The 14,666-nt window shown below is 36.9% G+C and overlaps 1 protein-coding gene and 1 pseudogene across 3 annotated transcripts in view; one reads left to right on the top strand and one right to left on the bottom strand.

The window, feature by feature from the left end:
- The window catches only part of LOC107699756 (glycine dehydrogenase (decarboxylating), mitochondrial-like), an 18,943-nt gene extending 9,805 nt beyond the window's left edge, over positions 1-9,138 (bottom strand). Inside the window, exons 1-5 of one of the 3 annotated variants that reach the window (XM_016501108.1) lie at positions 8,712-9,138; positions 8,407-8,485; positions 6,117-6,252; positions 5,638-5,802; positions 5,388-5,465 (exon numbers count right to left, since the gene is read on the bottom strand). In XM_016501108.1, the coding sequence (XP_016356594.1) occupies positions 5,388-5,465; positions 5,638-5,802; positions 6,117-6,252; positions 8,407-8,485; positions 8,712-8,987 (734 nt within the window). In that variant the 5' untranslated portion in view covers positions 8,988-9,138. Of the gene's footprint in view, positions 1-5,387; positions 5,466-5,637; positions 5,803-5,946; positions 6,006-6,116; positions 6,253-8,406; positions 8,486-8,711 lie in introns of those variants that run through there. The other 2 variants (XM_016501109.1, XM_016501110.1) reach the window with 2 other exon arrangements.
- A 3,194-nt stretch (positions 9,139-12,332) lies between these two features.
- Positions 12,333-14,454, top strand: LOC107699699 (ghrelin O-acyltransferase-like; annotated as a pseudogene).
- Positions 14,455-14,666: the final 212 nt, after the last annotated feature.

A 14,666-nucleotide genomic window follows, 5' to 3' on the forward strand; every position in this document is an offset into this window, starting at 1 on the left:
ATATATACGCTAAAGAGAGTTTGACGTTGTATTTTGTTGCATTCAAGCAATTGACGCCTAACTGCCGCTAATTCGAAAGTGAGAGTAAAATGCGCACGGCGCTTTTACAAGCTATTTAAAAGTTAAGGAAAGCGAGGAAAAGAGGGAACGCCCCCGCGGTGATACAGGTATTACCGGTGGGAAAATTTCCTCACCGTCACAACCCTAATAGAAAGACAGACAGACAGGTAGAGAGGTAGAGAGACAAAGACAGATGTTAGAGAGACAGAGAGATAAAGACAGATGGGTAGAAAGACAGACAGACAGACAGATAAATAGACAGACAGACAAAGACAGATGGGTAGAGAGACAAAGAGACAGACTGTTAGAAGGATAGACAGAAAGATAGATAGATAGACAGATAGACAGACAGAAAAATAAAGATAGACAGACAGACAGACCAGACAGACACAGATAGATAAGACAGACAGACAGAAAAATAAAGATAGATAGACAGCAAAATAAAGATAGATAGATAGATAGATAGACAGAAAAATAAAGATAGATAGACAGAAAAATAAAGATAGACAGATAGACAGAAAAATAAAGATAGACAGATAGACAGAAAAATAAAGATAGACAGACAGACAGAAAAATAAAGATAGACAGACAGACAGAAAAATAAAGATAGACAGACAGACAGAAAAATAAAGATAGACAGACAGACAGAAAAATAAAGATAGACAGACAGACAGAAAAATAAAGATAGACAGACAGACAGAAAAATAAAGATAGACAGACAGACAGAAAAATAAAGATAGACAGACAGACAGAAAAATAAAGATAGACAGACAGACAGAAAAATAAAGATAGACAGACAGACAGAAAAATAAAGATAGACAGACAGACAGAAAAATAAAGATAGACAGACAGACAGAAAAATAAAGATAGACAGACAGACAGAAAAATAAAGATAGACAGACAGACAGAAAAATAAAGATAGACAGACAGACAGAAAAATAAAGATAGACAGACAGACAGAAAAATAAAGATAGACAGACAGACAGAAAAATAAAGATAGACAGACAGACAGAAAAATAAAGATAGACAGACAGACAGAAAAATAAAGATAGACAGACAGACAGAAAAATAAAGATAGACAGACAGACAGAAAAATAAAGATAGACAGACAGACAGAAAAATAAAGATAGACAGACAGACAGAAAAATAAAGATAGACAGACAGACAGAAAAATAAAGATAGACAGACAGACAGAAAAATAAAGATAGACAGACAGACAGAAAAATAAAGATAGACAGACAGACAGAAAAATAAAGATAGACAGACAGACAGAAAAATAAAGATAGACAGACAGACAGAAAAATAAAGATAGACAGACAGACAGAAAAATAAAGATAGACAGACAGACAGAAAAATAAAGATAGACAGACAGACAGAAAAATAAAGATAGACAGACAGACAGAAAAATAAAGATAGACAGACAGACAGAAAAATAAAGATAGACAGACAGACAGAAAAATAAAGATAGACAGACAGACAGAAAAATAAAGATAGACAGACAGACAGAAAAATAAAGATAGACAGACAGACAGAAAAATAAAGATAGACAGACAGACAGAAAAATAAAGATAGACAGACAGACAGAAAAATAAAGATAGACAGACAGACAGAAAAATAAAGATAGACAGACAGACAGAAAAATAAAGATAGACAGACAGACAGAAAAATAAAGATAGACAGACAGACAGAAAAATAAAGATAGACAGACAGACAGAAAAATAAAGATAGACAGACAGACAGAAAAATAAAGATAGACAGACAGACAGAAAAATAAAGATAGACAGACAGACAGAAAAATAAAGATAGACAGACAGACAGAAAAATAAAGATAGACAGACAGACAGAAAAATAAAGATAGACAGACAGACAGAAAAATAAAGATAGACAGACAGACAGAAAAATAAAGATAGACAGACAGACAGAAAAATAAAGATAGACAGACAGACAGAAAAATAAAGATAGACAGACAGACAGAAAAATAAAGATAGACAGACAGACAGAAAAATAAAGATAGACAGACAGACAGAAAAATAAAGATAGACAGACAGACAGAAAAATAAAGATAGACAGACAGACAGAAAAATAAAGATAGACAGACAGACAGAAAAATAAAGATAGACAGACAGACAGAAAAATAAAGATAGACAGACAGACAGAAAAATAAAGATAGACAGACAGACAGAAAAATAAAGATAGACAGACAGACAGAAAAATAAAGATAGACAGACAGACAGAAAAATAAAGATAGACAGACAGACAGAAAAATAAAGATAGACAGACAGACAGAAAAATAAAGATAGACAGACAGACAGAAAAATAAAGATAGACAGACAGACAGAAAAATAAAGATAGACAGACAGACAGAAAAATAAAGATAGACAGACAGACAGAAAAATAAAGATAGACAGACAGACAGAAAAATAAAGATAGACAGACAGACAGAAAAATAAAGATAGACAGACAGACAGAAAAATAAAGATAGACAGACAGACAGAAAAATAAAGATAGACAGACAGACAGAAAAATAAAGATAGACAGACAGACAGAAAAATAAAGATAGACAGACAGACAGAAAAATAAAGATAGACAGACAGACAGAAAAATAAAGATAGACAGACAGACAGAAAAATAAAGATAGACAGACAGACAGAAAAATAAAGATAGACAGACAGACAGAAAAATAAAGATAGACAGACAGACAGAAAAATAAAGATAGACAGACAGACAGAAAAATAAAGATAGACAGACAGACAGAAAAATAAAGATAGACAGACAGACAGAAAAATAAAGATAGACAGACAGACAGAAAAATAAAGATAGACAGACAGACAGAAAAATAAAGATAGACAGACAGACAGAAAAATAAAGATAGACAGACAGACAGAAAAATAAAGATAGACAGACAGACAGAAAAATAAAGATAGACAGACAGACAGAAAAATAAAGATAGACAGACAGACAGAAAAATAAAGATAGACAGACAGACAGAAAAATAAAGATAGACAGACAGACAGAAAAATAAAGATAGACAGACAGACAGAAAAATAAAGATAGACAGACAGACAGAAAAATAAAGATAGACAGACAGACAGAAAAATAAAGATAGACAGACAGACAGAAAAATAAAGATAGACAGACAGACAGAAAAATAAAGATAGACAGACAGACAGAAAAATAAAGATAGACAGACAGACAGAAAAATAAAGATAGACAGACAGACAGAAAAATAAAGATAGACAGACAGACAGAAAAATAAAGATAGACAGACAGACAGAAAAATAAAGATAGACAGACAGACAGAAAAATAAAGATAGACAGACAGACAGAAAAATAAAGATAGACAGACAGACAGAAAAATAAAGATAGACAGACAGACAGAAAAATAAAGATAGACAGACAGACAGAAAAATAAAGATAGACAGACAGACAGAAAAATAAAGATAGACAGACAGACAGAAAAATAAAGATAGACAGACAGACAGAAAAATAAAGATAGACAGACAGACAGAAAAATAAAGATAGACAGACAGACAGAAAAATAAAGATAGACAGACAGACAGAAAAATAAAGATAGACAGACAGACAGAAAAATAAAGATAGACAGACAGACAGAAAAATAAAGATAGACAGACAGACAGAAAAATAAAGATAGACAGACAGACAGAAAAATAAAGATAGACAGACAGACAGAAAAATAAAGATAGACAGACAGACAGAAAAATAAAGATAGACAGACAGACAGAAAAATAAAGATAGACAGACAGACAGAAAAATAAAGATAGACAGACAGACAGAAAAATAAAGATAGACAGACAGACAGAAAAATAAAGATAGACAGACAGACAGAAAAATAAAGATAGACAGACAGACAGAAAAATAAAGATAGACAGACAGACAGAAAAATAAAGATAGACAGACAGACAGAAAAATAAAGATAGACAGACAGACAGAAAAATAAAGATAGACAGACAGACAGAAAAATAAAGATAGACAGACAGACAGAAAAATAAAGATAGACAGACAGACAGAAAAATAAAGATAGACAGACAGACAGAAAAATAAAGATAGACAGACAGACAGAAAAATAAAGATAGACAGACAGACAGAAAAATAAAGATAGACAGACAGACAGAAAAATAAAGATAGACAGACAGACAGAAAAATAAAGATAGACAGACAGACAGAAAAATAAAGATAGACAGACAGACAGAAAAATAAAGATAGACAGACAGACAGAAAAATAAAGATAGACAGACAGACAGAAAAATAAAGATAGACAGACAGACAGAAAAATAAAGATAGACAGACAGACAGAAAAATAAAGATAGACAGACAGACAGAAAAATAAAGATAGACAGACAGACAGAAAAATAAAGATAGACAGACAGACAGAAAAATAAAGATAGACAGACAGACAGAAAAATAAAGATAGACAGACAGACAGAAAAATAAAGATAGACAGACAGACAGAAAAATAAAGATAGACAGACAGACAGAAAAATAAAGATAGACAGACAGACAGAAAAATAAAGATAGACAGACAGACAGAAAAATAAAGATAGACAGACAGACAGAAAAATAAAGATAGACAGACAGACAGAAAAATAAAGATAGACAGACAGACAGAAAAATAAAGATAGACAGACAGACAGAAAAATAAAGATAGACAGACAGACAGAAAAATAAAGATAGACAGACAGACAGAAAAATAAAGATAGACAGACAGACAGAAAAATAAAGATAGACAGACAGACAGAAAAATAAAGATAGACAGACAGACAGAAAAATAAAGATAGACAGACAGACAGAAAAATAAAGATAGACAGACAGACAGACAGACAAACAGACACCGATAGATAAGACAGATAGATAGAATACAGACAGACAGACAGACAGACAGAAGTACAGACAGACAAAGACAGATGGGTAAAAAGACGGAGACAGACAGAAGTTTAGATAGGATAGGATAGACAAAGATAGATAGACAGAAAGACAGACAGACAGAGTCATACACAGGCAGACAGATAGAGAGAGTGAGAGAGAAACAGACAGAGACAGAGAGACAGACAGATAGAAAAATCGAGATAATTGATTGACAGATGGACACAGACAGAAAGATAGAAGGATGATAGACAGACACACATATACACAAAGAGACATGCACAGGTAGACTGACAGACAAACAGATGAAGCGACATAGAGGATAGAAAGATAAATAGAGCCAGACTGATAGATAGAAAATAGAGATACAGATAGATAAAGAGAGATAGAAAGACGGGTGGACAGATAGATATTTCTTTATTCTATATGTTGATGACCTTCCTTACTTGGCTCTGGTTTGCACAACTGCAATAGTCTGTGGATGGCAGCGTGTGTCAATGTAGAACATTCTTCTTTTGTTTTGCCTTTGAAAAGGAACAGGTGAGTGTTAATTATCACTCCCAGCCCTGGGGAAACACCATTCTGCATGCCAAAGACCTGAATGAGCCGGTTCAGGTGTTGGCTAACAGACTAAAGGTCTCCTTGATAAATGGAATCGTGTTCTTCACAGATGTTTCCAGCAGTAAGCGTACTAACCTGTTGCAGAGCTGCATGGCCTCAGCAGCAGCAGTACCCTCATCCAGCAATGACGCATTAGCTACTGCCATTCCCGTGATGTCACAGACCATGGTCTGATAATTCAGAAGGCTCTCCAGACGCCCCTGAGAGACCTCAGGCTGGTAGGGGGTGTACTGGGTCACCCTATAGAGAACACAAAAACTCATTGAATCCCTAACCAAAGACCTCCAGTCTGAGTCACAAGATTTCTCTTTCGCGGCACGCTACAACTCGCTTGCGTAATAAAAATCAAAATGCAATTTGCTTTTTGACTAGAACTGTACTGACCATGAGAATCTAATGAACAAGGTGTTCCAGCGTGTGGCTGTAAATTTTAAGTCCCATGACTGAAACAAAGGGTTGATGTTTGTCAAAAACGTTTAGTTGGTCCGCTTTTAACTTTTGCTCCACCAGAAGCTGAAATATACGGTATGCTTCAAACGACAAGAAACACATACCATCCCGAATTCTCAAGCAGATTTCTTTGTATGACTGGTGGGACCGAGCAGTTATAATAGCCCATTCCAATATAGGACCTCCACATCTTGTTCCTCGACGCAATCTTTTGAAGCGAATCAAGAATTTCATTCTCACCTGTAGTGATTAAGCACAAAGATAAGAACGATTTGAAAACCTGTGGTCACTGTTAAACAAAATCAGTATGTAAAACACCCTATATTAATAAAATTCTCACATGCTTACATAGTGCACACATAGTTTTGATTTTATTGCGAGTCATTAATATAGTCGTTAAAAAATTGGTTTGATTTGACAGTAAAATAGATGATTAAGTCTTCCAGACCTAAGCTCCTTCCATGGAATAAAAAAACCCTATGGTTTGTGTTGCATCAAATTAAATCCAGCTTCTGTTTCACAAGTGAATATTTTAGGAAGCTTCTCACATGACTCATAAGTACAAAGCAATTGCTTTTACACACATTGGCAAATACACCTAGCATTTAAACACACACCTACAAAAACATCACATGGCATGATCTGATGAATAATACAAGAGCACACTAACTCACCGATTAATATATGCATTAAGCGTGTTTGCAAATTCATAATATAGTAGCAAAATGTTAGATAAAGCAGATATGGGCCATTTCCTGATGGCTAGGTAACTAGTTTAATGGTTGTAGCTTGAGGGCACTGGAGCCAGTTCATACAGAGAGACACAAATTCCCAAGGCATTGTGCTGCAGCTTAGCAACACAGCAAGTGAACGGGGCAAAGATAATGCTGTAGTAAAAACAGCTAGAGAGGGGGGGATACACATTACTGACCCCCTCAACACCTGACAAAATGAACATCCCACAGATCTGTTAAAGGTCCCATATTGTCAAAACTGAAATTTCCTGGCTTTTTTCACGATTACTGAGGTCTAGGGGTTTCAGAAATCTGTAGACGCGCCCATAACAACAAAAGACAATACTTTGTTGAACCTTTTCTGATAAGAAGTGTGGGCTGCAAATGCGAGCATTTTTGACGATCGTTTCTGTCCAGTCTGCTGTGTACAATATGGGACCTTTAAGTTTAACACAGGATATTTGTGCGACAATGAGGCAGCCAGCCAGTTTGATGTCTTGATATAGTGTTTATCAGTGTAAAATTTTGTAAAAGGTATTCTATTTTTAACATAACCATTTTGAGAAATAAAAATATATTCATAAAACCACAAAAGGGAAAGTTTAGTGAGCCCATTATTGTTGAGCAGTGAATTTCTCGTAGGATTTGCAGATCAAGCTCTGTGCAGCTGAACTAGCAGAATCCAGTATAGCCCCACCCCCCAATCAGCTTCAGCATGGCTTGCTTCGTTAAAGACACACACAAGCAGATGAGAAAAATGACTCCTGCCATATGTCATACCTCAGAGTAACTACAATAAATTGTATGTTTAATGACAATATTCCTTTTATAACCCTCATTCATACAATAGTTTGGGAAGGGGAAAAAAAAACATTAGTGACTTGAGAAAGGGTTGGTGCAATGTTGTGAGAACTATCTCTTAACGAGACGTTACACTTTATATCTGCATAAACACACGCATTTTACATTTTAAGAGTCATGTTGTCTGCAAAAATGTAAGTTAAAACGTGTTTATTCGCACTCCGGTGTACTGTGTAATTTGTATATCATCCGTTTTCCTAGTATATGTTTTTGAAATAATTATCAGACTTTATAATTGCAAATGCAACCTAAAGTTCCGCATGCTATTTATCTTTAATGCCGTTAAATGGTCAATTATTACGCAAAGTTGTATGTTGAGCGGTGCACGCGTGATGTAATGCTACTGCTAACCAGATCAAACTGGCCGAGTGACGCTGAACTTTACACCTCGCTGAGGGCGTCAGGAGATTGTGCTGCTCGCCGGGCTCCGCAAAAACAACTCCAAATATGTTCAAAGGAAGTCTTGACGGTGAAAAACACTCAAGTAAGGTTTATTGGCACACAAAGAGCGTGTAACCCACATTCCTCGCTCAGATGGACTCCTTTGTTAGAGTCTGGTTCGATAGAAAAACCTAATTAGAAATATTTCTAAATAAAAATCTAGATTTGTTAAAAAGCCTTAATGGAATGACTAGTTCCGCTGCCCTAAAATCTGACGCCGGACAGAGTTTTCAAATACCGCAGGAATGAAATTTAACCTCGCAGTTTGCCTTACAGACAGCCAGTGCAAATAAATGATGAACTCACAACAACAAACGACACGTGTTTCCGCTGTCTGCCGCTGCTGAGAACAACTTACACACAGGATCGTCCATTTTCAAACTTCTTCCCAGTCGGATGGATGCGGGAACTGTGTTTTCGATAAGCTGAGCGACTGACTGAAATCAACAGAAAAGTGTAAACTATTATTTTGTTTATTTTTATTATCATCATCATCACCATCACCATCAACACAAACTGCTAAAATTGTTGCACAGTTTTGTTGCTAAATTGATCAAAGTTTAAGATGCGGGTAAAATGCTGACATGAAGCGTTTAAACAGACTCGCAATCTAGCATATTAGTATATAAGCATTACGTTTAATAAAAAATAAATAGGTTTTACCTCAAGTCCAAGGGTACTGAGCATCTCTTGTTTCTCTTTGTCACCCGGTCCAATGTGTCTTTCAGAAAAATCATCGTGTCTCGGCAAAATTCGTTCTATCTTCCTAGACCACAAAATTTGTGAGGTGCCCATACAGCGCACATTTGCAGACACATCTGCGTTTAAACCTTGAAGTTTCTTAAAAACACCCCCTTTATTGCTGATATTCCTGTACGGCGCGCGAGCGTCGATCGACCTGCTGATGACAACACGCCAGGATTTAGCGCAGCTCTGCATGTTCTTCACTTGAGATTTACTGAAAATTGTACGGAAGAATCTTTCAGTCAGCCTCCACGCCGTGTAACCCACTAAATGTCTGTGAAATTCCTTAAAAGCGTCTATTTTATACGCCTCCTCATTGCACAGGGAGCAGCCAATCGATAAGGGAACTCTTCTCTGACGCAGAGACAAGCCCCGCTCGCTCAGGTCCCGCCGAAAACTTTTACTGTGCTGTGAGGAGTTGATACGACGCGGTTTACATCTATATTACTCACACACTTGGTATCTAATCGTTATGTCTTCTATGTTTTTACATGTTTTGTAGTCGCGTTCTTGAACGCCCAATTAAACGCGGAGACAATTGTGGAGCAATCATACAACTGAATGGAGAAGAAGCTTGTAGTGTGAAAATGAATGGGGTTCTTCAAGAGGTCCTCATTCTCCACACCTGGGGGATCCAATGCAGATCCTTCAAAAAGGACAGTTCTCTGGGGAACTTTGAAGATGAAGCCAAGTTCTTGTCAAGGGTTACTCCATAAGGAAAAGGCATTGAAATAATAGGCAAGTTCCCCCATACAAAATATGACATCTGGGGCACATTCACTCTAAAAACGGCTGGGTTAAAAACAACCCAATTTGGGTTATTTTGGCAACCCAGCGCTGGGTCAAAAAGGGACGAACCCAGCGCTGGGTTGTTTTAACCCAACTAGTTGGGTTATTATGTTTGACCCAGCATGCTGGGTTGCTTTTTTATGGTTTAAAATTACTACACTGCTAGGCTAAAATGAACCCAAATCGAGCTAGACATTAAACCTACAAATCTTGTTCATTTTAAAATCACTTTTACACACACAGAATGACTATCAAAAGGTAAATATTTATTTAAAACGAGAAAACAGTCAAAAGTAACCATTTCTACTAAACAACAACACAGAACAAGCATTTAACATTTTTTTTACCAATTATACACGTACAGTTTGTTTCATAGTCCATGAATATAGATCAGGCATCGCTGCCAATTTCCATGATCTCTTTAGCATAATTGATGTAGTCATGAAGAAGCCCCATCACAGCAAAGGCATGTGACATCTTTTACATTATCCAGGGCAGCCTCCTCCTTTAAAACCAGTGTTGCATCAGTTTGGGGGAAAGGACATTCTCCTCTTTGACCAGCATTCATCCCAGTCACCTGAAAAGAGTGGCCTAAAAAGAGAAAAACATTTGAAAAAAGAAATCATTTAATTAAAATATATCCATTTTCGGATAGAGGTGCATCCACATCAGTAAGGATAGGGTAAATAGTCTGTTTTATCATTTCAACCACTTTGTGTGGTTGTTTAATGTCTCGGTAATGGCAGCACTAGTGTGAGGGCATGTAATATTGTTTAAATAAATATATTGCTTTTAGAAAGCTACTTCTTTACTGAAACATTAAAAAAGACAAGACATTCACATACCTCACAAATTTTCATGTACGTGGAGGGCTGCTCTTTAAAGGGTTAGTTCACCAAAAAATGAAAATGGTCATAATTTATTCACCCCCCGTGTTGTTCCAAACCCATACAAACTCTGCTAATTTTTGGAACACAAATAAATATATTTAATATTCTCTTAATTTTTGTCCTCTATTGCAAGTCTGGGAGACCAGTATTTTCTTCTGAACAGACATGTTCGCTATGATATAATTTAAGATTTATTCATATATAAATATTGGCATGGATTACTTATACAATAACTCTGTACTTTTGAAGCTTGAAAATAATGATTTTCTAGACTTTCAATGGATTAACAAAAAATTATGAGAGAATTTAAAATATCTTCATTTATGTTCTGAAGATAGACAAAAGTCTTATAGGTTTGGTATGACATGAGGGCAAGTGAATGATTTTTTTGTGTGAACTATTCCTTTAAGAAAGGAAGACCAAGAATGAGGACTCTCAAAATCAGACAACTCCAAAGTTGGTTTGAGTTCTACAATGAAAAACACAGACATCAATGGTATAAATAAAATATGAGAACGTAATTACACTGTTGTTGCATCAAAATGTGTAAACAGGCAGGAGACAACAGAAACATTTATTTTCTAAAAATAACTGGCATCAATCTCAAAAGAATGATGCTCTCCTATGTCTCTGGCTTTCAACATATACAAAAACAAACATTATTTTACTCTTAGTAAAAAAATAAAATTTGATAACATGATGGAATTATGAACTTTACTTGCCTTAACCGTCTTTCCCTCTCTTCTGAGGAAGCTGAGAAAATCGCCTCCTCACACAAGCTGTGTCGTTAACTTCCGGCGCGGGCACAATGAAGACACCAAAGCTCAACATGTCTGAAATATAACATGCAAAACATTACTTTTAACAATTATCACTTCATCAGCCTCAAAATAATTAGGCTAGTCTTTATTACATAACGCCGTACGTTATTTCTGAGGCGAAATCCGCGTATTTTCCAATATAAGCTCTTTTCGTAATATTTCCGCCTTCCATGAAATCTCAAGATACTACCGGACTCAAACAATGAATGATGACTTTACATTTTTAATCTTTACTTACTATGGTAAGTAAACCGTCTTTCACTCGCACTCGCTGAGAAAATGGTGGCTTCTCGCACTGGTGTCGTCGAGATACGTCCGATGTTAACGTGACGTGCGTGCTCTCTTTTACGTCCGCGTTCCCAACCCAGCACCGCTGGGTTATTGATCAAGACCAATTTTCAACCCAAAATTGGGTTAAAACAACCCAACGTCCTTACCCAGCGGGTAAAGTTACTCACTCTGATTGCTGTTCATGTCGTCCATCTTTAGTGATCCAATTCGGTAGGTGGCGCTGTTACAAAAGAATAGGGTCCTAGAACTGCGGTCCTGAAACTGCAGCCTCCGGTTGTGCAGGAACATACTATTGGCAAAATTGGAGAATTGGGTTAAAACAACCCAACGTCCTTACCCTGCGGTCTCAACCCAGCATTTGGGTTGCAAAAACAATCCAGCGTTTTTTAGAGTGTTCTATGAAGATGGATGGAGATTCATGAGTGTGGCAAATGCAGCATACAATTTTCTATCTATCTATCTATCTATCTATCTATCTATCTATCTACAGCACTGGGTAAAATATGGACAAACCCAGTGATTGGGTTGTTTTCAACCAACAGTTGGTTTAAGTGTTTAACCCAACCTTCTGGGCAGTAACCCAACCCCTGGGTCAAAACAACCCAATCGCTGGGTTTGTCCATATTTTACCCAGTGCTGGGTTGTATTTAACCCAGCATTTTTTATCTATCCGTCTGTCTAGCAAAGCAAAAGAAGAATGTTCTAAATTGACCCATGCCTTCCACAGACTGTTGCAGTTGTGCAAACCAGAGGCAAGTTCACCAATTTGTAGAATAAAACAATATCTTTAAATCTGTCTGTCAGTCTCTGTCTGACTGTCTGTCGTTTCCATTCTTCATCTGTTTGAGAGGATTGTTTACTAACCTACATAATTTGGTTGGCACTCTTTCAGATTCCATTTAGGAAATAAGTACACAGCTAATTTACTGAGTGTCTGTCTATCTGTGCACGTTTGGAATCCAGAAACACATTTTGTTCTGAAGATCAAATAGAAGGGTAGTCAGCCATACTGTACTTATTTATCATATCTCTTCTACTCACACACATTACTCGAGCAGTTCTGGGTTGGTGATGGATCTCGTTAGGCTATTTTGTGATGGAAACCCACAGCTGTTTTACCAGCTTGTGAACATTCTATTTGCATTTCTGTTTTATTGTTTAGCCAGGCAAGGACATCTCTCAGTAATCAAGAGGTACAGTATGACAAAATAATCCATGCTGTTGCTCATGTTGTTTTGATAAATGCATCCTTTCTCTTAGATCATCTGTGAAATGAAATTTGTCTCCTCTTGTAAGGTATGTCTATTTGACACTGGGAGGATTCATCCTTGCTATCATAACAATGGGTCCATACAGCTTATTGTTGTTCTTCAGTGCCGTGCTTCTCCTGCTGCTGATCCGCTGTCTACACCCAATGCATATTCATTATTGGACGTTAGGACTGCAGATGTGTTGGCAAACCTGCTGGCACTTGTACATCCAGTACCAGTTATACTGGCTTCAAGAGACACCAGACTTCAGGTATTTCTCAAAAAGTATGAACTGTATGAAAACATCCAATTTGACCCTATTGTGAGCTCTCGTTTTATTTCTAACAGGCTCTTACTGGCCACATCTGCTATCATGTTGATGACCCAGAGGGTTTCTTCTCTATCACTTGATCTGCAGGAGGGAACAGTCACTAGTCCCTTTCAAAACAGCAGTCGGGGTCTATCTGTCCTTATACCATTTCTAAGCTACTCGCTTAATTTTCCTGCTCTTCTTGGTGGACCACTTTGCAGTTTCAACACTTTTGTGGAGTCTGTTAGGCAAATGAGTGTGACTTCACCATTGGCTTCATATTTAGGGAGGCTTACATCAAAGATGTTGCAAGTTGTAGTTTTGGTGTGGATTAAATATCCTCTCAAGGAGCTCTTAAAATCAATCACATTCACAGTAAACAGCCCTTGCGTTTGTCAAAACATAATATGGATCTGGGTCCTGTCGCTGCTACTTAAGATGAACTATTATGCACACTGGAGTGAGTGTGTTAACAATGCTGCAGGCATGGGTTTCTATGGGTACAGTCGCAGTGGAAAATCATCATGGGATGGGTTTTCTGATGGCAGTCCATGGGTGACTGAAGCGTCAAGCCATCCTTCAGTGTTTGTGCGCCAGTGGAACAGAACCACAGTGGCGTGGCTTCGAAGAATGGTCTTCAAAAGGTCCAACAGATCTCCACTGTTTATGACCTTTGGGTTCTCAGCGTGCAGTGGCATGGTCTTCACCCAGGTCAGATTCTAGGCTTTATCATCTGGGCCATCACCGTGCAGGGAGACTATAAAATACATCACTTCTTGCATCCAAAGCTTACCTCCAAGTGGAGGAAATGGCTCTATGTGTGTCTAAACTGGGCCTTTACTCAACTGACCATTTCATGTGTTGTTGTCTGTGTGGAGCTTCAGAGTTTAGAGTCAGTGAAACTGCTCTGGTCTTCATATATCGCTGTGTTTCCACTACTGAGTGTTCTGATGATTATAATCCTGTGAGAAATGACCAGAACCAGTGTAAATTATATAAATGTCATCAAATATAGTAAACATGGAAGCTTTAACATGGACCAGCAAGCACATTTGAGCAGCTATTTAGGGGAGAGCGGGGTGAGTTGAACCAGTTTTTACTTGCGGTGTGTTTAAAGTGTTGAATCTTGGTTCAATCAATATGGAGTTAAACTATGCCATTGCTTATGCTACTGAAGTAAAACTGAACATTTTTACCTCATGCCAAATCATAGGAAGAGAAATTCAGTAAGAATGACTTCTTCAAATCTATGTGTGAGCCTTGTGATGGACTGGCCATTCATCCACCTGTGGCTCAAGACACTGGGTTAGACTCCAGCTCCCTGCAACCAAGGACAAAGAGATTTGGATAATAGAATGGATGGATGGAAGACTTCCTAAAGGTTTTATTGAAAACAGTTAACAACTTTGAAGTTTTTTTTTTTTGTAAGTTTTCAGAACAAAATAAAAAATGTTTGGTCTAAAATATAATGTAGAATTACAGTAAAATAATTTAAAAATAGTCTTTATAATCACAAGCCATGA

This window comes from Sinocyclocheilus anshuiensis, unplaced genomic scaffold (genome assembly GCF_001515605.1).
Source record: "Sinocyclocheilus anshuiensis isolate Anshui unplaced genomic scaffold, SAMN03320099.WGS_v1.1 scaffold278, whole genome shotgun sequence".
In the NCBI taxonomy this organism is placed as follows: domain Eukaryota; kingdom Metazoa; phylum Chordata; class Actinopteri; order Cypriniformes; family Cyprinidae; genus Sinocyclocheilus; species Sinocyclocheilus anshuiensis.